The following is a 26,383-nucleotide window of genomic DNA, read 5'->3' on the forward strand; positions in this document are numbered from 1 at the left end:
ATGTTAGTAGGAGTAATATTAGCCCCCATTCCTACAATGTTAGTAGGAGTAATATTAGTCCCCACTCCTACAATGTTAGTAGGAGTAATATTAGCCCCTACTCCTACAATGTTAGTAGGAGTAATATTGGCCCCTACTCCTACAATGTTAGTAGTAGTAATATTGGCCCCTACTCATACAATGTTAGTAGGAGTAATATTAGTCCCCACTCCTACAATGTTAGTAGGAGTAATATTAGTCCCTACTCCTACAATGTAAGTAGGAGTAATATTAGTCCCTACACCTACAATGTTAGTAGTAATATTAGTCCCCTACTCCTACAATGTTAGTAGGAGTAATATTAGTCCCTACTCCTACAATGTAAGTAGGAGTAATATTAGTCCCTACACCTACAATGTTAGTAGTAATATTAGTCCCTACTCCTACAATGTTAGTAGGAGTAATATTAGTCCTCACTCCTACAATGTTAGTAGGAGTAATATTAGTCCTCACTCCTACAATGTTAGTAGGAGTAATATTAGCCCCTACTCCTACAATGTTAGTAGGAGTAATATTGGCCCCTACTCCTACAATGTTAGTAGGAGTAATATTAGTCCCCACTCCTACAATGTTAGTAGTAATATTAGTCCCCTACTCCTACAATGTTAGTAGGAGTAATATTAGTCCCCTACTCCTACAATGTTAGTAGGAGTAATATTAGTCCCTACTCCTACAATGTTAGTAGGAGTAATATTAGTCCACACTCCTACAATGTTAGTAGGAGTAATATTAGTCCCCACTCCTACAATGTTAGTAGGAGTAATATTAGTCCCTACTCCTACAATGTTAGTAGGAGTAATATTAGTCCCTACACCTACAATCAGAATGTTAGTAGGAGTAGAAGTTTTTTCTATAAATACTTACCAGAGGCAGACGCCTGTGATATCACGATCAGTCTGTGCACCGTCCGTAATAGCCCGAGTTTCCTCTGACCCTAATACCATGTCTGACACCAGACATGCATGGTGTCAGGGCCAGAGGAAACTCGGGCTACGTCCGTAACAGTTTTGACTCCCATTCAAAGCTCATGGAAGATTCCGAAAACTGTGAACTATGTTGTGATGACACTACGAGGGGCTGAGCCGAAAAGGGTCAAATTGGCTGAAATTTTAATAATCTTCTTTATATCCAGGGATATTGTAGAGTCAAATGATCTACAGAAATGAGATCTTAAGGTGCTTTATTAAAAGTGTGAAACTCCTTCCTTATCCTGGAGAAAAATTTATTATATTTTTATTTAGATAGGAAAGTGATCTTTTGTCCGTATTTATATAATTTCAACCGGTTGACGGTAGGAATTAAGATGTAATGGTTTTCTCTTTGGTATGAAATACGCCAATAGGTGGCGCTTCCGGTATTTGCACGTGCAAATGAGCTTGGGTGTAATTTATACGTGTCATTCAGGCGACACAGGTAATAGTGAGCACACGTATTTTTTTATGAAGATAGGCTAGGCGAGGAATTGGTATGATGTGCGAAATATGTATTTTTGTCATTGTTTTGGATATTTATGGTGTTTTCTTGATAAACTCATCAGTCAGTGCCTATGTCACTGTATGTCGCTGTAATGCATCAGTCAGTGCCCATGTCACTGTTTGTCGCTGTGATTCATCAGTCAGTGCCCATGTCACTGTATGTCGCTGTGATTCATCAGTCAGTGCCCATGTCACTGTATGTCGCTGTGATTCATCAGTCAGTGCCCATGTCACTGTATGTCGCTGTGATTCATCAGTCAGTGCCCATGTCACTGTATGTCGCTGTGATTCATCAGTCAGTGCCCATGTCACTGTATGTCGCTGTGATTCATCAGTCAGTGCCCATGTCGCTGTAAAATACAGTTGTTGTATTTGTGTTGTTTATCCTATTGGGTCATGTAGAAGAAAAAACTTGGATGAAATTATAAGCTCAGGATGACAGTTCGAGGATATTATTGTGAAGGATGACCGAATATAGTATACAAATATACAACAGAGTAAAATATGCCGACAATGGCAGGTCTAGCCTACGATCACGCTAGTGAGGTACGTAAATAGTCCATACAGAAGCTTGACCAGGTGTAGACTACGGCGATTGTAGTCACGCACGGCCGAACATCACATTCGGGACGAGGTGACATAAACACATTCGCTTAGAGAAGTCAGCTCGTCACAAACACTAACAAAATTCCTCCCCATTTTAATACTAAGTATTAGAGTGGGCGCTTTAAATACAAAATGGAACAGCTGAACCCGAGTTTGAACAGGCATCTCAACCCCTGACCTCACGGCATGACAACATGAGAGACAAAGATCCATCTTCCGCAGACAGAACAGACGTTTGATCTAGAGTGTTCGGACATGACTGCGCTCGCCATAGGAACGGTGGAACAAAGTTACCAATACGTTGGCCAATACAGTTCTCGCTATCACTGTCCCCAATCAAAATCTTCCAAGTCAATGGTTAAATCAAGCCATCACCAAAGGCTCTTATCATATCCTCTAGCATCCCAAAAAGCCATAGGTGCGACTACAACCCCCTGGCAGATACCATCCACGAGCTGCTGGGTATAAAATGGGACATACGCGTACCTGTCGTCCCGGAGAACAATGCAGCACAGGCGACACTACCCATGTAACCACACTAAATCGCCCTCTGTACGGATTGAGAAACGCTGGACTAAGGTCACATCCCAGCTTCGTCAAAGAACCCACCATGACTTTATGAGTCACATCCGGTACAATAAATGCCGCCAGGCTCCCTCTGGTGGACGATTGACGAACCGCCAAAAACCTCTGCTCAGCACACTCCCAACCGCCATGATAAAATTGCCACCACTCCAACATATCAAGCAAGTCATCCCTAACGCCGCCGCATCTGCTCAATTATGTCATATCCGGCACAGAGACCCTAAGGACATCATCTCCAACTAGCCAGACAAACCCCAGGTCACCTGGGAGCTTGCAGCTCTGCAACCGATCATATTGACCGTTTCCATCACCCCGCGATCCATGACATAACAAAAGACTTGTGATGTCTAGCAGGTTCATTTCAGGAGATGCGTTCGCATTATAAGCCACAGATGAGGCTAGGAGTAAGCTACACGATTGAGGTCGCCATCGTGTCGCAAAGGTACGACATTACTTTCGCCTGGCACGGGATAGACCACCATACAACACCGATAGATGCGTCTTCGTCTTCAGTCTATTGGACGTAATACCAGCGGACCCTCTATTATAGTGAACAATGCCATTATACAGATTACCCACCAATCCAACAGGGAACTGGCGGCGGCGTACGAGTCCCGACCACACCCATCGACACACGGAAGGACCGACCTCCACACGGACCAGGAAGACGTTCAATACGAGTATAATATGCCGACAATGGCAAGTGTAGTCTCTCTGACCCATCAGAATATTTGTTTCCGGTTCCGGTTGGTTTAGGTTTATATATATGCGTGTGTGTATATATATATAATAATATGGACCGTGGGTTGAGAATTCGTGTCAAGTCCATGTGTGTGTTATTACGGATAACATAATAGAGATAAATCAGACTTTCACTACAGCACTCATCAGACGCATGGTCAAAATCCAGACGGACTGTGTACATGATCAGCTTTTCACCGTGTGATTTGATAACGGACAATGTACTCTTACGTGATAATATATATATATTATGTCGATACTATGACCAGGGACAGTTCTCTAATCTGGTTGATGAGGACATCACAGCCATGATTCGTTCAGCTAGTCTTGTACTCGCCCTGTCTCTCGCTGTCTCCAGTAAGTATATAAAACAAGCACTCTCACGGGCGGGCCAGTAATACAATTACTACCTTTAATATCGCTTACAAGTAAAAATGATTTAAGTTGTTTAGCTTGTTTGTGACATTATCCATATTATTTCCTTTAATACCAGCAATGTATGCTGATTGAGCAGATTTCCTTTAAATATCTGTGCTGGTACGAAGGCAGATACGCTACAGCTTTAAAGTAAGTCATCTAACAATGTTCATGCTCAATATGAATGAACCTGTAACATTTTTGTATTTGACCTAGCATGAATGTTTAAAAATCTTCTGTTTATATCTTGAAGTATGTGGTAATCGGTGATATTGGTATGGTTGTTTCTTCGTCGTCAGTACCAATATCATCTAAATGTTTGCACCTCACCGTTGTCTTGCATTATACAAGGAAGGACAGGGAAATTCAAAATGACCCTGATCCAATTGCATTTATCTTACTATTAATGCAACGTCTTTTGGTAATGAACTTGCTGCAAATATGTAAAGTTTGTGAATATCAAACAAAAACAGGTCTTTGAATCTAGAATGACAGTTTGAAAATTTCTATGTAGGCCCTTGAGTGGTTTGGTGTAATTGGACTCCATGAACATGTAATCGGAAACTTGGCTAGCGAAGATGGCGTCTGGCTGGACTCCTGAGATTTCGTAGATTCACATTTTGTCAAAAATACTTCCATTTTGAAACTTTGATACAACCTACCCATTATATTGCATGTATATGTCTATTCTTGACGTATTGATTCATTCCAGGTGCTTGGCCCGAGTGGCCGGCTGAGTCGCGTTACTCTGGGGTGTCCTATGGGCCAACGCCATTCTGGTGTAAACCCAATGGTCTGGAATGTCTAAATGGTCGGACATTTGCTGACAATCCTAGGGGCCAAAACATCACAGCTGATCTCAGCACAACTAAATCCGTGCAGAGAATCAACCACGAATACTGTAACCTGACCAACTTTGGGGGCCCTGGCCCACAGGCGCCCTGTGTAGAATACTGGCAGGCAGACGGACGAGTGTTCATCGCTGCCGACAACTTCTGCTGCCAAGGTTATGGGTCACCTGGACTATTTCCTTTGAAAGTACCACAAACAAATTGGATGACACAACAGATGAAACTAGAGCCTCAACTCGGAATGTACAAGGGTGAATTTTACGATGGAAAAGTGTACAATTATACAATGACCTTGAACCCTGGACCTCCACCATCATCTAAGGTCAAACAGCCACCCCCACCCGGTGGAGGAGGAATCTATTTCTGGTATTATGCATCGTACCCAGATAAAAAGCCAGTCGCCCAGGGTGAGGGTTGTGTGATTGACGTGTCCCAGGCCTCCAGATGTGTCGGTAATGCCCCAGTCTACTTGTTTACAGAGTACCGACTGTTCTCCTCAGTATCTTTCAGTAACTATACAGAATTTGAACTTCCAAAGGAGTGTAAAAATGGCAAGAAAACTGACTGTTACAACAGAGGGGGTGGACCACCTCCATTGCTTTCAACATATCTCAACTAACAACGAGGAACTCTTTTAAAACGTCACTGGACGCAGTCTGTTGGTTCTGCTATGTTATGAATGGATACAAATGCTTTCATGTGTAGCTATAAGTAGGGTTAACAATTACATCATAATGTATAATCAAACCTGCCTTAGCGACCACCTGAATTAAGCGACCACCTGTCAGACACGACTAACGACCATGATTTGTATATCTTTAGAAACTAGTTTTCTATGTTAATTTTCATGTCTATTCAACCATGCAATGTATCTCAGTTTGATAAAATCATTAAAGGAATTCATAAGATTTTTCATTGGTGTTTTTTTTCTCTTAAAATACAGTTTGATCCTCAGGTATTGATGTATACACAGAACTTAGCTACCGTTTACCCTTTGCCGTTAGTCCATCACAACAGCTGTAAGCAACTTGAATATAATAATCTAATATTGAGCACAGAATGTTGACCGATCAGCGCTTAGCTGAATTGGTGCTACCGGAATGTATCACAGAACGAAATGTATATAAACTTTAATTACTGCACTCATAATTCAACAAATTTGAAATAAAAAGGTATATATTTTACGGTATTAAACAAAAGGTCCAAAGAGCCTGCATCCCTCATCTGGTATTCGCTGCTTTGGGGGTTCTTGGCATTCTAGTCAACGAAAAGAACACGGACCACTCATGTAACCTTGAGTTTGTATCAATGTCATTTCTTTTCACAAAATATGTTGAGCTTGATATGATTTGGTTGGAGACACGGTGGTTTAGTAGTAGGATACAAGGTTATGAAACCAAAAGCTTGCTAGTTCGAGTCCCGGCACGAGCACAGTGTTGTAAATTTGTAAACTTCGCCTGTTAACCATGATGGAAGCGCACCAGGGGCTCTAGCTGTTGGAGAAATCCGTCGTTCCCCGGGAAAACCAACGTGGTCGGGCAGGTGATCACAAACCTTTGAACATTCGATCGGGGAATCGACCCCAGTCGAACTGTGTTGTGTCCTTGAACAAGATACTTTACTCAACTGTGTTCCAGTCGGCTTGGCTGTAAATGAGTATGTGATAGAAGCGTCAGCACCAAATGGCAGTTGTGGTTGTATGCTCTCCAGCGAGTTGAGAAAGGCTTTGACTCGTCGCATACCATCCAAAGCAATAAGGGTGAAGTATATCTTACCCAAGAACATATATAACCACAACAGCATAGACAGGTCAGTACCGAAACGTGGATAGGAAGCGTCGGATCTTCACCCGAGGTGGCCGGGGCTTTAACTGACGGAGATATCGCGGACCCTTGATTGATGGGAAGGTTGTTAGTGTTTTGGCTCACCTGACCAGAAAGGGCCGGTGAGCTTATGCCATGGTGCAGTGACCGTCGTCCATCAACTTTTCCTTTAAATCCCTATTAGTCCTTAACGCCTGAATGGATTTTGATGTAATTTAGTCTGGAGCATTATGGGGCAAATGAGATCAAAGATATAAACGTATGGTGTGGTTTCCTTGGGGCCGGAGGAATGGGGCAAAATAGGGGAAACAGAGATAAATCCTTTAAATCCCTACTAGTCCTGAATTCATGAATGGATTTGGATGAAATTTGGTTTGAAACATTATTTGGCAAAGGATAACAAATGTTGTACATGTATAACCAGAGGGTGTGGCTCCCCTAGGCCAGAGGAGCTGGGTAAATAGGGGAAGTTGGGTTAAATCGTTTAAATCCCTAGTAGTCCTGAACGCCTCAATGGATTTTGATGAAATTTGGTGTGGAACATTATTGGTGAAAGAGAACTCCCCTGGGGCTGGAGGGGCAAGGCCCAAAATGAGAAACAGAATTAACCCTTTAAATCCCTACTAGTCCTGCACGCCTGAATGGATTTGGATGAATTTTTAGACATATCAGCAAATATCAAACATGTCTGACTTCATATTGCCTAAGAAAATGATATCAGGATTTAAACCATGAAACTTTGTATCATATTTGCTTTTTAAGTCACTTTTTAAACCCTTCCTTCATTGGTTCAGGAGATTCTGAGAAGTTGAAAATGTAAATTGTTTACGGTGTACAACACATGATTGAAGACGAGGACAGAAGGCGATTAAAAAAGGTCACTTGAAATTTTGTTTCAGGTGACCTAAGAAAACAAGAGGCCAGAGCGCCTGTATTGCTCACCCAGATTTCATGAGATATGAAACAACACTGGTATTGCTATGTCAATATATCATTTTAGGCATTGTATATGGGTACCTGGGTTTTTTTTGCAAAAAAATGCATTAATCCATAAAATGAAATTGTCTTTTGGCGCAACCCCATAGGGATGATACAATTTTGAATCCTTAACTCAAGGGAATGCTACCAGTCAGATATTAGAGATATCCATTGCTTAGTTTCAGAGAAAAAGTTGCTTATATCAATTCTGGGGGTGGGTGGGTGGGTCAGCCCTAGCATGGTGGGTGGGGGTGGGGGGTGGGGGGGTCAGCCCTAGCATTTGTACAATTTTATATCCCCACCCCAGTGATGCTACAAGGCAAATATGAGCAATATCTATTGCTTGGTTTCAGAGAAGTCGTTTATATCAATATAGCTATATTGAACCCTTTTTGCCCCACCCCTCAGGCCCCTGGGGGGTCAGCCCCACCATTGTACAATTTCGAATCATCACCCCATAGTGATGCTGCCAAGCAAATAGGAGCAATATCTTTGCTTGGTTTCAGAGAAGAAGTCGTTTATATTAAAAGAGTTAAAATGACCCCTTTTGGCCCCACCCCTCAGATCCCTGGGGGGTCAGCCCCACCATTTGTACAATTTTGAGTCCCCACCCCATAGGGATGCTTCTGACCAAATTTGGTCAAATTCTGATCTGTGGTTTTGAAGAAGTCAATTGTTGAAGGACGGATGGATGGAGGACGCTACGGTATGGCATAAGCTCACCTTGGTCCTGCTTTGGACCAGGTGAGCTAATAAATGACTCAAAACTGATATGTACGTTGTACTTTTTTTTTATTTTTATGAATGCTTGTACATTTACACTGTATACAATGTAAACAACATTGTACCAAACTCAGATTTTATCTGTGGTACACAGTTCCACAGACACTGATAAAACATGTATACCTAACTATAAATGGAGAAATAAAGGTAAAAAAAACAGCTGTATATAAAAAAATAAAATAAAAAGCTATCCTTCCCAGGATATTACATAACCTCACTGTTGTCAAATTTGCAGCGGCTCCTACTGCCGATATTGAATATCAAATAACAACACTAAATACTTAACATATACTGACCCGAGTGTGTTTCTGTTTCATCGGAATGAAGAAACAGCCAAAGAAATACCAAAGGTATTGATGAAAAAAAAGAATAGACCACAAAATGAGTTCAATCATGAAATTCACAAATGTTGATGAAATATCTAAATAAAATCCATACAAAAAATATAAAAATTGATGTCTCTTCTATTGTTTAACATACCAATAGATTTTATTTTAAAATATTTAAAATATTTTGTTTCGTTATTTTCCATACTAAATTTCATCATGGATATATATATTCTTTTAATTTATATAACAAAATATGTATCACTATACATACATTTCATTTGTTCAAATAATCAAAATGTCATAATTCAAATGTTTCTATTGTCAATATTTTGTTTCATATTTTATCTATGATGTCTCCTTTAGAGTGTACACATGGATAAGAAATATGGAATAAAACAGTATATTATAACTATTGCATGGGAATCCAAACAGAGTTTTCTCCCCTGATGTTTTGGCCCTTTGCTTGGATTTTCCTTCCTGATAATTATATTAAGTTCAGTATTATGATGACATCCTACAATAAATTCATTTATTTTACCATCTTTCCATTAACAATGTAATGCATACTGTTTAAAACCATTTGATACAGATGAATGGTTTGACTGTATGCCACATTTGTGTGTGGATTTTTTTGGTATTTCTCCTGAGGTATGGCCAATAAGATCTTTGTCACCCAAACAGTAAAATGTGACTAAAATTACACCATGTATGTACAAATTGAAATAATTACCAATGTGTATAAAAAAAATCTCAATTTGAAACCCGAACATTAAGTGGCTCACTCTGTGAAAATGCCTATGCTATATTGTAGTTTAAGAGGCCGGCTCTTGAGGTTATATAAATACTGTGTAACATGTACTATGATTCCTATGGCGAATTACAGTGTATAAAACTAGTATTTATCTACTGTCAAAATACAAATATTCACCAGAAATACATGAATGTTATGACTTTTATGTTTTCCTGGTTTAAATGTTCACACTTTAGGAAATCTCAAAAGAAAAACAATCAAAACTTCCCTGTTTACTTCTGATATGTATATAGGACATTGAGAATTTAATCTAAAACTGTCAAATATTTATCTAAAGAAAAACATACATAGATTTGCTTTCAAACAGAAACCTCATAGAAAACATATTGCTTTTAAATTTTCAAGTGAGGCATGAAGAGATTCAGACATCATCAGTTAGCTTCATGAATTTATATAAGTCGTTTCCTGAACAACAAAGCTAAATTATAATGACATTAATGATATAACGATCAAAGGAAAACAGTGAACACTATATTCTCAACATCTCTGTGAACATAAATGCATTGATCACCTTTGGCTAGTGCAGATAAATAAACACATACAATTTAATACAAGTCCTAATTATGGCAGTTTAAATGCCATAGCAACTATTTGTTCAAAGTGAGGCTATGAGACGTCCTGGGGAATTTTGTTAAGATTTCGTCATAATCTTGAGATATTGCAGTGCATTGTGGGCTGCCTGAGCGTGGGCCTCGTCGACAGTGTTCCCTGTTCCATAACAGACAGCAACTGGCAGAGTGGTAAGGTGGACCAGGCACTGGTGCTGGGCTGGAAAACATGTCACAAACGGTTACACTTGTCTATTAAAAGCAAAGTGAGCAATGGCTTACATATTTATATATCCCAACCCTCTCATCAATAAATCAGTCCAGACATTCATGAGATATAATGTATACATACTTGACACACACATCAGCACACATGCATCATGCACTAATGCACACACAGACAAAATAATAACTAGTACATATCTGTACTATATGTATAGTCCATCCCTCCACAAAGGGGAGTGGGGGTGGGGGATGGGGGTATGATTTAATTAAATTTATGGAGTTTTATTAATTTACACGGCTGGGGATGGGGTGGGGGTATGGGGGTATAATTTAATTAAATTTATGGAGTTTTATTAATTTACACGGATGGGGGTGGGGGTATGGGGGTATAATTTAAGTACAGTTAGGGAGTTTCATTATTTACACTTTTATCATATCCTTCAATAATCTCAAGGGCAATATTGTACATAAAGTTTAACTCCAAGTGGACATATATATTGAAGGACAACAAAACAATTTTACTGAACAGCAATTGATATATCAGTGGCTCTAGACTTACAATCAGACATGAGTTTATTACTGGATAAATATGGTAAAGATGTAGAAATCTGTATACCTAGTCCTGGTAATTACCCACAGTGGTAAAATCGTAAAGATGGAGAAATCTGTACACCTAGACCTGGTAATTACCCACAGTGGTAAAATCCTAAAGATGGAGAAATCTGTACACCTAGTCCTGGTAACTACCCACAGTGGTAAAATCCTAAAGATGGAGAAATCTGTACACCTAGTCCTGGTAATTACCCACAGTGGTAAAATCCTAAAGATGGAGAAATCTGTACACCTAGTCCTGGTAATTACCCACAGTGGTAAAATCCTAAAGATGGAGAAATCTGTACACCTAGACCTGGTAATTACCCACAGTGGTAAAATCCTAAAGATGGAGAAATCTGTACACCTAGTCCTGGTAATTACCCAGAGTGGTAATATCCTAAAGATGGAGAAATCTGTACACCTAGTCCTGGTAATTACCCAGTGGTAAAATCTTAACACATCACAGCTAGTTACTCTTTATATATTTTTCTCTCAATTTTGTTTCTACTAATAAAGATAACAGGGCAGAAAGACATTAAGATGAAAAAGATTACTAAAACTAGAAAATGTTTAATAAGCCATAAATGCCCCCGCTGCCACTTGACACCCTGAAACAGTTTAATGGGGATCACAGCAGTTCCTGAGATTAGCTAGTTACATTGCATTGGGACGGGTACGGGACATGTCCCAAATGGTGGAGGCACAATAGAATAGAGAGGAATTGAGATATGTATGAAGCAAACACTGGCATGATATCACCAGACATGCCATCTGGACAATTGATCATAATATTTTAGGATAATTTTCTCTGCAAGCAATACATGGCTTATAATATTTAAGACTCCTTTATTTCAGGAGACCTTTAATTATGTCAAAGATTTGTTTACAAAATTACCTGAAGCACTCAATTCAGGTATGTCCATGTAACTGACTTCGAAGCGTTGAACCTCGGCGATCTCCTGTAACATCTGGCAGTAGTTGGTTGATGGAGCATTCAACGGCTGCTTCTTCAGTTTCTGCATTGCTTTATTATCCGATTTTAGGATTTTCTCGTAAAACTTTTGGATCTCTTTGCTCTGCTGAGGATTTGGCACTGGGATCTTCTTTTTTCCTTCCTTCAGGGCAGTGTATGATGCTCTCAGCTCAGATGAAGACTGAAGAAATGAGAAAAAGTTACATTCAACTCTATATTTTGTGCTTTATATGTCAATATAAAATAAACTGGGAATACTTAAATGTTACAATCGATTATTGATCTGGTTAGGCGGTGTTCCAGGGCATTTTTGTGCGCGACATTTTTTCCGGGCCTATCTATCTCATACCTTATTTTACAGGACAATTTAAGTACATCCATGCATTACATATGACCTGATTCATAAGAGACAAATAGAAATCTGTTGATTTTTTTTTATTATTTCGTTTGTGTGTAAAAATGTCTTCTTTCTTCTCTATATTCTTCAAATATTGTTTTAAATTTTGATGGTAAAAGTTATGACCTAGAATAATTCAAAAATAAAATGATATTAGCATTATTTCAATTTAAGGGTGTATTGAGAGAATCCATATACGATAATTACGACCAATCAAAAAGTTACTATCAGATTATAGTCAACAGAGCGATATTTTCAACCAGAAGTTAGTCTGTCCGTTGTGATTGTAAGACGACTAGTTGTAAGTGAAGATATTATAGAGCAAAAGAGAAAAGGTTATCAAGCATATACGAGAAAAAAATGATTAAGTAAAAGAAATTATATTATTTAATATCTGAATAAACTTCGTCCAAATAACAACGATGTATCTTGTAAGCGGCGGTAAATTTCTACTTTCACTTTAGACTCTTTAGAAATAACGGTAAACTAAAATCAGGAAATTATAGCAAGTAAACATTTTCTTGAATTAATTATAAGAAATGGTAAACGAATTAGGGCCGATCATGATTCGCAAGTTTCTGATCAAACATTTGTTCTGTTGCTCTCGTAAACAAACGGTCCCCGCGTGTTGTAGAAATGTAATCACTTGGCTATCACATGACCCGCAGTTAATGCAGAGTCGGCATTTCAGATACGAAAATAACACAATATAAACTAAACTAAACCATTATTCACATGAGCAGATATTTTTATGTGTCCTTTATTTATTTATGAAAAATAAACATTTTGTATAGAAATCCGTCAATCCAACAAGGAATTTGCGACATCTGCATTTACAACGAACCATTTCCGGCGTCCCGCCAAACTTCATCAAATAAAATCAACCGAAAGCTAATTTTGATCACTGGAAAATCACTGGAAAGTGATCTCATGATCATTTACTTAAAAGTTGCTTGGTTTACACCAGAAGGATTTCGTGTTGTCATGTGAAGAAAATTTCAAAGATATATACTGTAGATCGATTGCCAATTGCACACGTGCTTATGGGATAACTTTACGACAAACGTGCGGCTCTTTTCGGTCTTGTCAAAAGTTGTTTACATAAGTAAAACAACATTTCCATCCATTATCATTACTTTGTCCATCTTCAAAAAGCCTTCGTGATTATGATTTAATTGGATTACCAATCGATCCTATCGACTCGTCATGGTTAAATGAATCTATTAAAACACCAGCTCGATCCCCAGCTGACCGATCTCTGCCTAGGGCAGCGTCCATCAGTACCGTGGATAAAGGTCTACATGTAAGGGGACTGGTGTTACAGGTGGCCAATTAGTGACTGACTGACTGACTGACTGTATATTGCATGGCTTCAGCAAATCGGATCTAGAGTATACGAGGCAAAATGAGCATCAATGACACTTAGAAAAAGGGCAGTACTACAGGAAACGGGGCGGGGCGCATTTCTAACTTTGAATTAGGGGCAGGGCGCCGCGCCCTGCTAACCCGACCTATAATAGGTATAAACAATCAAGATAAATACCTGATATCATTAACAGGCAAAGCAATTTACCCTTTGTTCAATAATGTTCCAATGAAAAGATTGGCTGAATTTAAAGGAAATTTCTTTAGATGACAATTTTCCTCCTCTAAAACTAGAGAGATTTGTTGAGGAGGCCATTGATGGGTCCCCTAAAAACAGAATTTATCAAAATATTTCCCGAAATTTTCTTGAATATTTGCTTTTAAATTAGTGAATATTCTTTGAAAATTAAGTCATGAAACTTGGGCAAAGGTCCACATCACCCTTGAATCACATTATACCCATCTTACCAGTGGCATCTCATCATCGTCATCAGACTCCTCGATGTTAGCAGTCTTCTCTCCATCCTGCATCAGGTTCTTGATGTGCATCAGCATGGTGGCAGCTGCTGCCCGCTTGGCGGATTTCTTGGACCGCCCAGTAGCTGTGTAAAATAATATGATCCAACATAACTTATTATCTTCTTAAATCAAATTCAACTTTACGTATTTTTCATCATTGAAAAATCACAGAATAACTCATCTCAATATTAAAATATCCTTTTTGGTCCAGATGGAAGCATGCAGGGGTTTTACTGTATGGAGGGTTAAAAGGGACATAAGTCAAACATAATATTTTCATTCTTTTTTCTTACTTTTTTTTTACTTTTCTAATTGCAACTTCTCATTATTTGTCATTACTGCTTTATTTCTCCCAATTTTAATGCTTCATTTTACGTTATTACTTTTTTTTAATTCAAAACTCTTTATTTTAACATTTTATCTTCAATTTTGCATTTTGTCTTTTTTTCTTTTCTTTTTTTTACTGTTGTTTAGATTTTATATTTAAACTTTAAAGTTTGAAATAAAACTGTATTGTTCTCCAATTTTACAACTTGTAAAATAACTATTATTGCTAAACCATGTTACATGAAAGATGAAAACTAAAAATGAAGAGAGAAAGAAAGGGGAAAAAGTAAGAAATAGAAAGTTAGAATTGTGTCCCAAAAAACCCTTACGCATTTTTCATCTTCATTCTATCGCCAGAGGGTGCTCAAATCAATCGCTTCGGAAGTAGGCCTAAGGATTACTCCCTACAGCAGCCATGGCAACAGTGACTCTCAAATTCCTACCAATGCCCGACTGAAACACTTCATCATTGTTTGGATTAAGCTTTGGCCCTAAATTATACACTCACTGCTTTTAATCCTTAATATTCGAAATAATATCAATATTATATCCTCAGATGATAAAATCCTTGTTAAAAAAAGTGTTTACGACACCGAGCCCGTTTTTTCGTGTCTGCTCCGGTTGAATGGCACAGGCAGTAGGCCAAGAGCTCGAAGTACTAGACTGGTTTTCGTAGTTCATACAGCAATCAAATTAAAATCTAGATGGTCATTCTCACTATGTTATGAGCAACGTGTAGTGATAATGACCATTTAGATATAAATTAGATTGATCATACAGCGCCCCTACATCCAGTTCCAAGACTTCGGATATCAACCGATGATATTGCCGAAAATTGATTCAATATATTAATAATCATTTCGGGACTTTCCCCATAGTTCAAAGTCAGTATCAAGCGTCTTTGTCAGTGGTCCGTGTCAAGCAAATTGTGAGATTGTTTATTTTTTTTATTCGAAAACTTCTTCAGTAGTGTTGGGAATCACTAATAAGTTCATTATCAATCATCATCACATATCGATAATTGATCGATCATGAATATAACTTTAGGGAAATATCTTATTACTCATGTAATTTAATATCAAGAACAGGTGAGCGAGTTATCTCCCTTTTTCTATCACAGATGAAAATTAAGTAATTAGCAAGTTTTAAATTATTTATGTGAATTTGACCAATAATTCATGTAAAGGAAGCTTAATAATGCATAATAAATCATATTTTTATTTTTAAATAACTTTTTCAACCTTTTATCAGGTAGCAGTGTACACCAGTTTGCCCTGGAGTTTCTGAAAATTAAGTGGCAAATTATCTCTTACTCTTATATATATTTGCTTTGTTATTTGTTAGCTTTGTTTATCACCCTTTGAATAGCCAGCTGAGTCAGTTTGAGGCAGGGTCTCCTTGTAGTAGTTAGTGACTACCTCTGAACAACATGCAGGAGACCTTCTGTCCACAAGCCATCCAGGAAATGGAGCTTACCAAGCAAAATAAATAATATTTTCTTTTCAAATAAATGATTTAAACTTCTTGTAAGGTAGCAGTGTAGACCAGTTTGCCAAGATTCTAAAAAATAAGTAGCATCTTTAAGTCTGAGGCTGGGTCTCCTTGTAGTAGTTGGTGACTACCTGACTGAACAACATACAAGAGGCCCATTGTATGCCATCCAGAACAAAAAGGGTAAAGTGGTCTTGTCCAAAGACATAACCATGACAGCACATACCGGACTGATTGTCAGCTTCCATTTTCTTCTGCAGGATAACTGTTCAAACTATACTTCTTCTATATATATAATACTAATATACTTGGTGTATTTGGTTTAACGTCCTATTAACTGCTAAGTTCATTTAAGGACGTGTCAGGTTTAGAGGTGGAGGAAAGCCGGAGTACCAGGAGAAACACTACCGGCCTACGGTCAGTACCATGGCCAGTTAACTTCCAACGTAGGTTTCGAACTAGCAACCCAGAGGTGGATAGCTAGTGATATTAAGTGTCATGACACCTTAACCACTCAGCCACCGCGGCCCCTCAATAATAAATAATTAACTATCTTACAGTGGCAATAGTACCAAAGAAGTGAAAATTGTGGAAAATTTGTTTTTTAATTTCTAAATGGCTTGAAATTGAGAGAGTACTTCTACAAAATGAAATGAAAACCATATTTTATGCAGTCTCAAAAACATTTTAATGAATTTTTTTTTTAAGTAGAACATAGAGGATAATTACTTGTGGTCTAAGGCCTGCAATTTCAGTACCTGTTTAAAACTTTTTAATTTTTATTTGTTACAGTTGCAATTGTAAAAGATGTGAAAATAAAAGAAAATGGTGTTATCCCAATATCAAAATAGTTTGATATTGAGAAAATAGTTCTACAATATGAAATTAAAACCAGATTTTATGTAAAGTTTCAAAATCCTGAATTTGTTTTTTCAGTAGAATATAGAGGGAAATTAACTGCAGTCTTTGGCCAACAATTTGTAACACCCTTCCTAATGTAAATGTTTGCATATGGTGGTGTTGGCCTAAAAAAAAGAAACATATAAACTATTTACATGTACACTAGTCCTACTGTAGTGTTACTGTATTTCACCTGTGTGGAGATGACATTATGAAGAAGACTATCTTGTAGAATGGTTATCATTAAATCCTGGTCATTGTTTGAATTTGTCAAATAATTTTCTATAATACCTTTATAGAAGTAAAGTTTAAATTCAAAAGATAAAAAACAAGAGATCCCAGAGGGATCTTGGCGCCCACCATTGAATGATCTTTATAGGTTCCATGTCAGATTGATCTTTTCTCTACTTTTCCCTTCCTCTAAGTCTTACTAATCTGTGTAAATTCAGAAACAGCCCTCTAGTACTTTTCAAACAAGGGGAACCTATATATATAATCTAATGTTTAGCGATAATGGCTGTCTCTCGTCTGAAAAATAGCGATAACAAACTTCAATTGTCAAAATCCAAGATGGCTGCCTGTCGGCCATGTTGTTTTCCGATTGGTCTCAAAATGCAATAGGCATAACTAGGCACTGAAGGGAATCTACATATGAAATTGGAGAAAGATCCCTTCAGCACTTTCTTAGAAATATGCGATAACAGGTTTCAATTGTCAAAATCCAAGATGGCTGCCTGTAGGCCATGTTGTTTTCCGATTTGTCTCAAAATGCAATAAGCATAACAAAGCACCCATGGGAACCTACATATGAAATTTCAGAAAGATCCCTTCAGTACTTTCCGAGAAATAGTGATAACAAACTTCAATTGTCAAAATCCAATATGGCTGCCTGTCGGCCATGTTGTTTTCCGATTGGTCTAAAATTGAAATATGCATAACTAGGAACCGAGGGGAACCTTCATATGAAATTTGAGGAAGATCCCTTCAGCACTTTCTGAGAAATAGTGATAACAAACTTCAATTGTCAAAATCCAAGATGGCTGCCTGTCGGCCATGTTGTTTTCCAATTGGTCTCAAATTGCAATATGCATAACTAGGCACCGAGGGGAACCTACATATGAAATTTCAGAAAGATCCCTTCTTTACTCTGTGAGAAATAGTGATAACAAACTTCAATTGTCAAAATTCATGATGGCTGCCTGTCGGCCATGTTGTTTTCCGATTGGTCTCAAAATGCAATATTCATAACAATGCACCGAGGGGAACCTACATGTGAAATTTCAGAAAGATCCCTTTTTTAATTTCTGAGAAATAGTGATAACAAACTTCAATTGTCAAAATCCAAGATGGCTGCCTGTCGGCCATGTTGTTTTTCGATTGGTCCCAAAATGCAATATGCATAACTAGGCACCAAGGGGAACCTACATATGAAATTTCAGAAAGATCCCTTCAGTACATTCTGAGAAATAGCGATAACAAACTTCAATTGTCAAAATGCAAGATGGCTGCCTGTCGGCCATGTTGTTTTCTGACTGGTCCCAAAATGCAATATGCATAACTAGGGACCATGGGGAACCTACATATGAAATTTCAGAAAGATCCCTTCAGTACTTTCTGAGAAATAGCGATAACAAACTTCAATTGTCAAATCCAAGATGGCTGCCTGTCGGCCATGTTGTTTTCCGATTGGTCTCAAAATGCAATATGCATAACTAGGCACCAAGGGGAACCTACATATGAAATTTCAGAAAGATCCCTTTTTTAATTTCTGAGAAATAGTGATAACAAACTTCAATTGTCAAATTCCAAGATGGCTGCCTGTCGGCCATGTTGTTTTCCGATTGGTCTCAAAATGCAATATGCATAACTAAGCACCAAGGGGAACCTACATATGAAATTTCAGAACGATCCCTTCAGTATATTCTGAGAAATAGCGATAACAAACTTCAATTGTCAAAATCCAAGATGGCTGCCTGTCGGCCATATTGTTTTCCGACTGGTCCCAAAATGCAATATGCATAACTAGGGACCATGGGGAACCTACATATGAAATTTCAGAAAGATCCCTTCAGTACTTTCTGAGAAATAGCGATAACAAACTTCAATTGTCAAAATCCAAGATGGCTGCCTGTCGGCCATGTTGTTTTCCGATTGGTCTCAAAATGCAATATGCATAACTAGGCACCAAGGGGAACCTACATATGAAATTTCAGAAAGATCCCTTCAGTATATTCTGAGAAATAGCGATAACAAACTTCAATTGTCAAAATCCAAGATGGCTGCCTGTCGGCCATATTGTTTTCCGACTGGTCCCAAAATGCAATATGCATAACTAGGGACCATGGGGAACCTACATATGAAATTTCAGAAAGATCCCTTCAGAACTTTCTGAGAAATAGCGATAACAAACTTCAATTGTCAAAATCCAAGATGGCTGCCTGTCGGCCATGTTGTTTTCCGATTGGTCTCAAAATGCAATATACATAACTAGGCACCAAGGGGAACCTACATATGAAATTTGAGGAAGATCCCTACTGTACTTCCTGAGGATTAGCGATAACAAGAATTGTTTACGGACGGACGGATGGAGGGACGGACGGACGGACGGACAGAGGGACGGACGGACGACGGACCACGGACGCAGGGCGATTTGAATAGCCCACCATCTGATGATGGTGGGCTAAAAACTACTTTGTTCCCCAACATTGAATTTAACATAGTGCAACACAGTAAATACATAATAGTTCCAAAAACTTAAGTATAAATTTGTCAGAATTGGTGTCTTGCACATTGTTTTCTTTGGTATATGTAAGCGAAAGGTTGAAATATGTCGGAATGATATTTAAAGCAAAGATATTTCAAAATTTACCACTTGCTACCTATGTGCAGATGAAATTTTGGGAGAAAAACTATTTTGTAAAATAGTGATAACGAAATATTAGCAATTCTTTAATTTTGACAAGTAGTTTTCTATTATACCTTTTGTGATAAGTTGAAACTGATTACAAATTCAAAAGACAAAACTACAACATGGTTCCACACCCTAAATTAGTTAATTAACTTATGTGATATAACAATCAACATAATTTTAGCTAATGTGTACGAGATATGATTCTCGAAATGTCGTTGCTCCACAACATAAATATCAGCTGATCAAGACATCAAAGCATAAACTAACGACACAGCAATTTCATTAAACAAACAAACAATAAAGACATTTTAAAAATATTACATATTTAAACGTCGCCTGTCTCTAAAACGTGAATGAACACGTAACATTTACACTAGAACTAGGAAACCTACTGGAAACCTACGACTCCATAAGAGATTAGATTTGTTGTCGAAAAGATGAACGTTGGTCTAGCTGATTGACCCACTTCCGTCACAAAAGTTGAGCGATGTCGTAAAACGACACGGAAAAATCGTCAAAAAGAAACATTTTATGGGTACACAAACGGTGTCTCAATACTAATAATTACATTTCTAATAAGCACAATGCCTAGGATGTAACCGTTTTGATAAAATCATAATATGAAGTTACCAGTCGGTGGTTGTTGGGGAGCGCCCCGTGATTATATATTTATGTTTAGATTTTACTGCCCCCTGGTGTTAGAATAGTTGGAAAAAATGCATCAAGGGTTTTTTGGGACATAATTCTGAAACACTTACATTGTTGTTGTGAAACAAAATATACTTAAATAACCAAATAAGAAAAGAAGAAAATGCGATATTAAACCACTAAATTTGAAAACCATAAAACTATCAAGCAGAAACTGAAAAAATGACATATTAAATCAAAGTTTTTGGTCACAAAATAGAAATAGCCGACTAATATCTAAAATTGTTAAACACAATTTTACTTAGTTTATAGCATCAGTCTGCAGCAATAGGAATATGAATTAAAGAAACACAAACTATCTACCGCTGAATAAAAGAAATTTAATATCAACACTTATCACGATGTAAAAATAAAGAAATGAAAAAATAAAAGATAAAGGAACAATAATCAAAACAATAAGTTAAATGGTTAAACAAACAAGAAAAGTTAAACATATAATTATGTCCCTTTTAACCCTCCATATTACTGTGGGGCAATCAAAATACTCAAAGAAATCCCATGAAGCAAGTCAGGCAGGGGACCTCAGACTATAACTCCCTGGTGGACTTGGTGAAAGGACAGAGCAATGTCTAATGCATCATCCAATGGCCAATTTTCCTTTTTATACATTCACGTGGTACAAATTGATAAAAAAAATATTTTCAGACCTGAAAAATTTACTAAATCCCAAATTGAATTCTGATGACAATTACATTCCAGATACAGAAATGAAAATCTGATATTTTTGTTTAGCTCAAAAAGCAGTTTCCTCTCTCAAACTAAATTCTACCTTACTGTATGTAGTTGCTTACATTTCTCTGTGAATTTGCCGAGCTTGACCACACAGACAAACTCTCGTGCATGAGGAGGGCCCTGTTCGGTGGTGAACTCATACACGGGAGGTTTGATAAGTCTTTTCTGTGTGAACTCCTGAAGCTCTCCGACAGGGTTACCAGCTCCAAGCTCCTCGCTGTCTGACTGGCTCTGTCTAGACACATAATTAACTATAGTTACTTACAAATAATTAAAATGAAATTTTCATATATCTTCTTTTGTTTTGTTTTCATCTATTTAGGATAAAATTAATTCAAATTTATAGCCTAGTGATTTCAGTTGATATCATGATTGGATGATGAAGAAAACAACTTTTGAATAACTTTTGTATACATCTACTTCCTATTTTGACAGATGTACACCTTGGCCCCATGACATGACCTTGAAAGCTGACATCTTTTTTGAACAAACTTAAAAGTACTTCTTCAGACTAAATATCAAGACCCAGCTGGGTGACCTCCATAATTCAAAAGTTATTTAAATATTCTAACAAACTTGACCACTTTGTAACCTTGAAAACAGGTTAAAATCATTCACTTGAAAAATACCTTCATTTCAGCATACCATAACAGGTATCGTGAAACCAATATACTGCATAAAATGAAATTTTTGTGTGTATGTTCTTATAATTAATTTTTCTTTGTTTTCATGGTAAATACTCAAATGTGATTAGTCGAAAAATTCTTTTCATTCTTCTATGAAAGAAATTCCGAGAATGGCGCGAAAAATGTGACGCCACAATATGACAATTGACGTTGCGTATTGATTTGAGAAAAAGAATCCCATTTAAAACCAGTAAAATTGTACATAAAACATGTTTTAAATTAGAAAATCATTTTCAAAAATTAATTATAAGCGTTGATGTCATTTTTTTTTTAGTTTCATCGGGGTATGAAACAAATTTTGCTTGCAAACTTCTGTAAGAATCCGCTATGCGGATTCATACAGTTTGCAAACAAAATTTGTTTCATACCCCGATGAAACTAAAAAAAAAATGACATCAATGCTTAATTAAATTATTTTGTGGGTACAAAATTTCATGGTAAGCCCATGCAACATTAATATAGCAATAAAACATACATATTCGTGGTTCCAAATTAAGCTACCACAAAATATTTCATGTTATACAGTATATACGTACTGCAACTGGATCACAATGTACATACATTGTACTGTGAGAATTCTAATGATAATCGACTACTTACTGGGTAGCCTCAGGCGCCGATCCTTCTTTTATTTCTACTCCGTTAGGCATGCACAGAATCTGGTTAAGTGCATTTTGTGCTGCAGCATGTTTTGCCTTCTTCTTACTTGTGCCTGCATGCAACAGAAAGTTTTTGTTAGGTTTCAATTTTAAGAAATTCTGTAATATCAGTATGCGGCGTCTAGAACTAGAATGATTTAATACATGTAGATGAAATGCTCCCTAAAATCGGTCTCTCTCCTAGTGATTTTAAGAGAAATCCTCCTAATAGAGTTTTGAGGTATCAAATACATGAGTTATACGTCCCATGAAAAATGTCCTCAAGCAATACTTACTTTTTTAAAGTCACCAAAACTCAGCAGGTATTAGATATACAATGTTCAGTTTTAGTTTTGAAACTATGACACTCACTATATATACATATGTACACTCCCTATAATTGCAGAAAATTACATTATTTGATTCAAGTATTCATTTTTTTCTCGTAATGCTACACAAAGATAATTGATAGCTCTGTAATATCATAATACGTATACTTGTCCAAGTATTCTCTGGTGCCAACATAATGAGACATCTATATCTAGTGCTTGTTTGTTTGCTGGGGTTATTGCCCTTTCGATTCAACAGCCCGGGTCATTTTGAGACGGAGTCTCCTTGTAGTGGTTGGTCACTATACCTCACTGAACAACCAACAGGAGGCCCGTCGCATGTCATCCACAATATTTAGGGTAAAGTCAAAGTGTCTTGCCCAAGAACACAATCACTACAGCTCAGACCGGCCTGTTGTTCAGCTTCCAGTGAAAAACAAACTGACATATTGGTAGGGAGCTTCTAATTAATATGCACCTTGGATCTTCACCTTAGGTTACGTTCCTGGCACTCTAATTATATAACCTACTGAGCTATCACGGTCCGACATTTGGTATAGGCACACAGACATCTGTCCATCAAAATGTCTATAGTCTGAAGTTTTGAACTAGAGGAAACTTGATTAATTATAACATTAAACATCTTACCTTTTCCTGTGGCAATGATGTCGCCAACGGTTACCCGCATGATGAATACTGGTTCATGGACAGCACCTTCATTTGCCAGTAAGTCATATTGAGGGGTGATCCCTCTCTTCGTACATAGCTCCTGTAGGAAACTGATTGGTGTTTTTCCAGAAGGGACTGCCATCTATGACAAATAAGGAAACAAATATTGAAAATGCTTTACAACTTACAATGTGTATACAGTAATAAATTGTACATAATTACATGACACTTTCAATTTTCATCCTTTTTGTAACCAACTGCTCATCAGTTATCTTAAATAAGCACTTTACTGTTAATTGATAAACCTGTACGCATACATGTCAACCTCTAAATCCTCCAAAGAGGGAGATCTCACTCATTCCACATCCAAAATGAGGGAGAATGTGCGTGAAAAAAATTGGGACATTTTTGTTGCATTTATAGGGGATGTTCCTCATGAGCTTGCCCAGGTGTAAATTACCTCAGGCTACATTTTCAATATTAAAATTTGATAACGATGGTAAATTTTAAAGAATAATAATTAAATAAAATAGAAAAAATTATTAATTCTTTTAAAACATGTTTTCAGAAATTTCATAGAGAGGAACTGTATTTAGTGAATTACTAATGATTTAGTCACTTGAAATAAGCAACCTGTATACAAAAGTAACTAATTATCTCCTGATTTTTTTTTTTATTTTGTTCTGAAATATTTCTAAATGTATTTATCAAATTATCTCCCTTCCTTTCTCAAATAATACTTACACAGTTATTTATTAATTATTATTGTTTTACTATTAGTTCTATTGTGACATAAAACAAACTCCTTAAAAATTGTTTTTATTTTTTTCTTTCCCAAATTGAAATCCGGATTTTTGTGACAGTTTACGACTTTATATTATTAGTATTGACCAATTAAAGATGGCGGCAGTACAAACGCTGGTACTGACAGCTATGAGCCTACGATTAAGAAAGGCATTATTGAATTTCATGTGAGTAAATCTTATTGTCAGATATGACCAGTGTTTGTTCTTGAAGTGATGTATCCTAATTGTAATCACAAAATTAACTGACCGTTTCAAATGAAGCCACATAGGCACAGTTGTAATGTATACACTGGTCGGCAGGCACGCAAGGTGACCGACTCTCCTCACTCACCAAGCCCCAGGCCAGGGCAGCTTTAGTCATTATAACAGGTTGTGGAGGTGTTCTGTTTACATAATCCATCCAGGGTCAAAGTGCCTGATATTTCCGGGGTTTATGAGGGATGATTGCTCAAATCCGGGATATATTTAACACTGTTTCGGGAAATGTACCAAATCGGGATTTAGGGGATTTTTTTTGTTTTCTATGTGTACGAGGCCGAGGGACTGTCAATGCATGGCACCATTCATTAAAATTGCCTTCCTTTGAACACAGAAGGGTTGCAAGTGAATTATTGTGGATTTTATTATATTAAAGAAGTGTCCATCAACAGTTTGTGCATAAATGGATTAAAACTTTATCAACAAGAAAGTATACACAGTTATTAACATGAATTATCGTTTAAGATGGTATATGACACTTTTTGTGTTGCGCCCAGTATACGGGCACTGGCAGCTACAAGAAACACACGCTGATGGGATATGAGGTCGTTATATCCACCAATGTAATTAGGTGGAATAATACCTCATATAACTGTTTCCTTATAGGAGTAGTTATTAAGCCTGAATTATTTGCATCTATTTTTGGTACTATGTGCCATAACTAAATAAATGTGACTTGACCGAATATTAAGTTTAAAGTGGTTTTGGCTATTTTTAATAACAAAGCCATACCTCAATATTGGCGTATAGACTTTGCCTATTATCAGGTTGGGGAAAACAACAAACTTCGTGACGATAGTGGCAAGCGCCTGTGCCCCCCATCCTCTCCAGCCGACAGACCACAGACTGTAGTCATGGTAGGTGGCGAGACAAAAAATTAGCAATGGGCCGAGTCACGTAGCCGGTTAGCCAGTATAGGCCTAAATAGCTTAATATCCTCATATTTGCTCTATACTGTAAAATTGCAACAGCCTAGGCTACAGGCTGCTGTGCACGAGGTAAGTGCCGACTTCGGTGATTTAATTTGCGTGAAATTTTGCACAATTAATCGCAACCAGAGTTTACAGTTTTGTGCATAAACACTTTATTCCCTTACTTAACATTTTCATGCAAATAATTATGCGGAATATTACATCTGAGCATGTTTTTTTCTCTCTCACCTTAACTGCTGCTCGGAAAGAATGACCGGAAGCCGCCAAATTAACAATTTTTAGGAAGTTACTAAAATGTAGATATTTTGTTCCGGATAATAACGGATAGAAATATCGAGAAGCTTTTTGCCGGCGAGTCTTATCTCTGAAGTCTTCAGAGAGACATGCTACCATATGCTTAATTATTATGAAGCATGAAATTGTTTTTTTTTTGAAAGTGTTATTTTCTTTTATTCTCGCAGGATTGTTATGACTAATTAATTTTCTGAAATAGATCTAGATTTACATGTATAAGATAAAAATTATCCTAAATGTTTTCAATTCATCTGAGATCTCATGCATTTAATCGGTCTGTTATCCATTGAAATAGCAATTTATTTATTCAAAGGGTTTTACGTCCGCTATTACGATTGAAATAGCAAAATATTTTTGTGTATATATCACTAATGGAGATATACCCTGGAGCGTTTATCAATGGCTGCGCCAATCAGAAATCGATTGTGACGTCACAATACGTGCAATGGTGTTACATCATTACATAATTGAACACGGCGCCACGAAATGGTTACCAATGTTTGATTTTCCTCTCCACATTATCAAATAAAAGCTCATTGAGAGCTTATTGTAATAGGAAGGAGTCGCAAAATGTCTTGCCAGTGTCCTACTCTAATATTGGCATCTCTTCTCAAAGTAAACATCCTACTACTTTGCTAAAGTG

At 37.3% G+C, this 26,383-nt stretch overlaps 2 protein-coding genes across 2 annotated transcripts; one reads left to right on the plus strand and one right to left on the minus strand.

The window, feature by feature from the left end:
- Positions 1-3,032: 3,032 nt before the first annotated feature.
- On the plus strand, positions 3,033-5,626 carry LOC117344038. Its single transcript, XM_033906637.1, has 2 exons — positions 3,033-3,803; positions 4,576-5,626. The coding sequence occupies exons 1-2, from the start codon at positions 3,629-3,631 to the stop codon at positions 5,331-5,333; spliced, it is 933 nt and encodes a 310-aa protein (XP_033762528.1). The 5' UTR covers positions 3,033-3,628; the 3' UTR covers positions 5,334-5,626.
- Positions 5,627-8,288: 2,662 nt separating this feature from the next.
- On the minus strand, positions 8,289-25,738 carry LOC117343587 (RISC-loading complex subunit tarbp2-like). The gene is made up of 7 exons (XM_033906015.1): positions 25,675-25,738; positions 23,430-23,592; positions 22,415-22,526; positions 21,188-21,363; positions 14,009-14,142; positions 11,701-11,959; positions 8,289-10,206 (listed from the first exon to the last, which is right to left on the minus strand). Exons 2-7 carry the CDS (start codon positions 23,590-23,592, stop codon positions 10,070-10,072), a joined length of 981 nt encoding a protein of 326 aa, XP_033761906.1. The 5' UTR covers positions 25,675-25,738; the 3' UTR covers positions 8,289-10,069.
- Positions 25,739-26,383: the final 645 nt, after the last annotated feature.

Source organism: Pecten maximus, chromosome 15 (assembly GCF_902652985.1).
Source record: "Pecten maximus chromosome 15, xPecMax1.1, whole genome shotgun sequence".
NCBI lineage: Eukaryota > Metazoa > Mollusca > Bivalvia > Pectinida > Pectinidae > Pecten > Pecten maximus.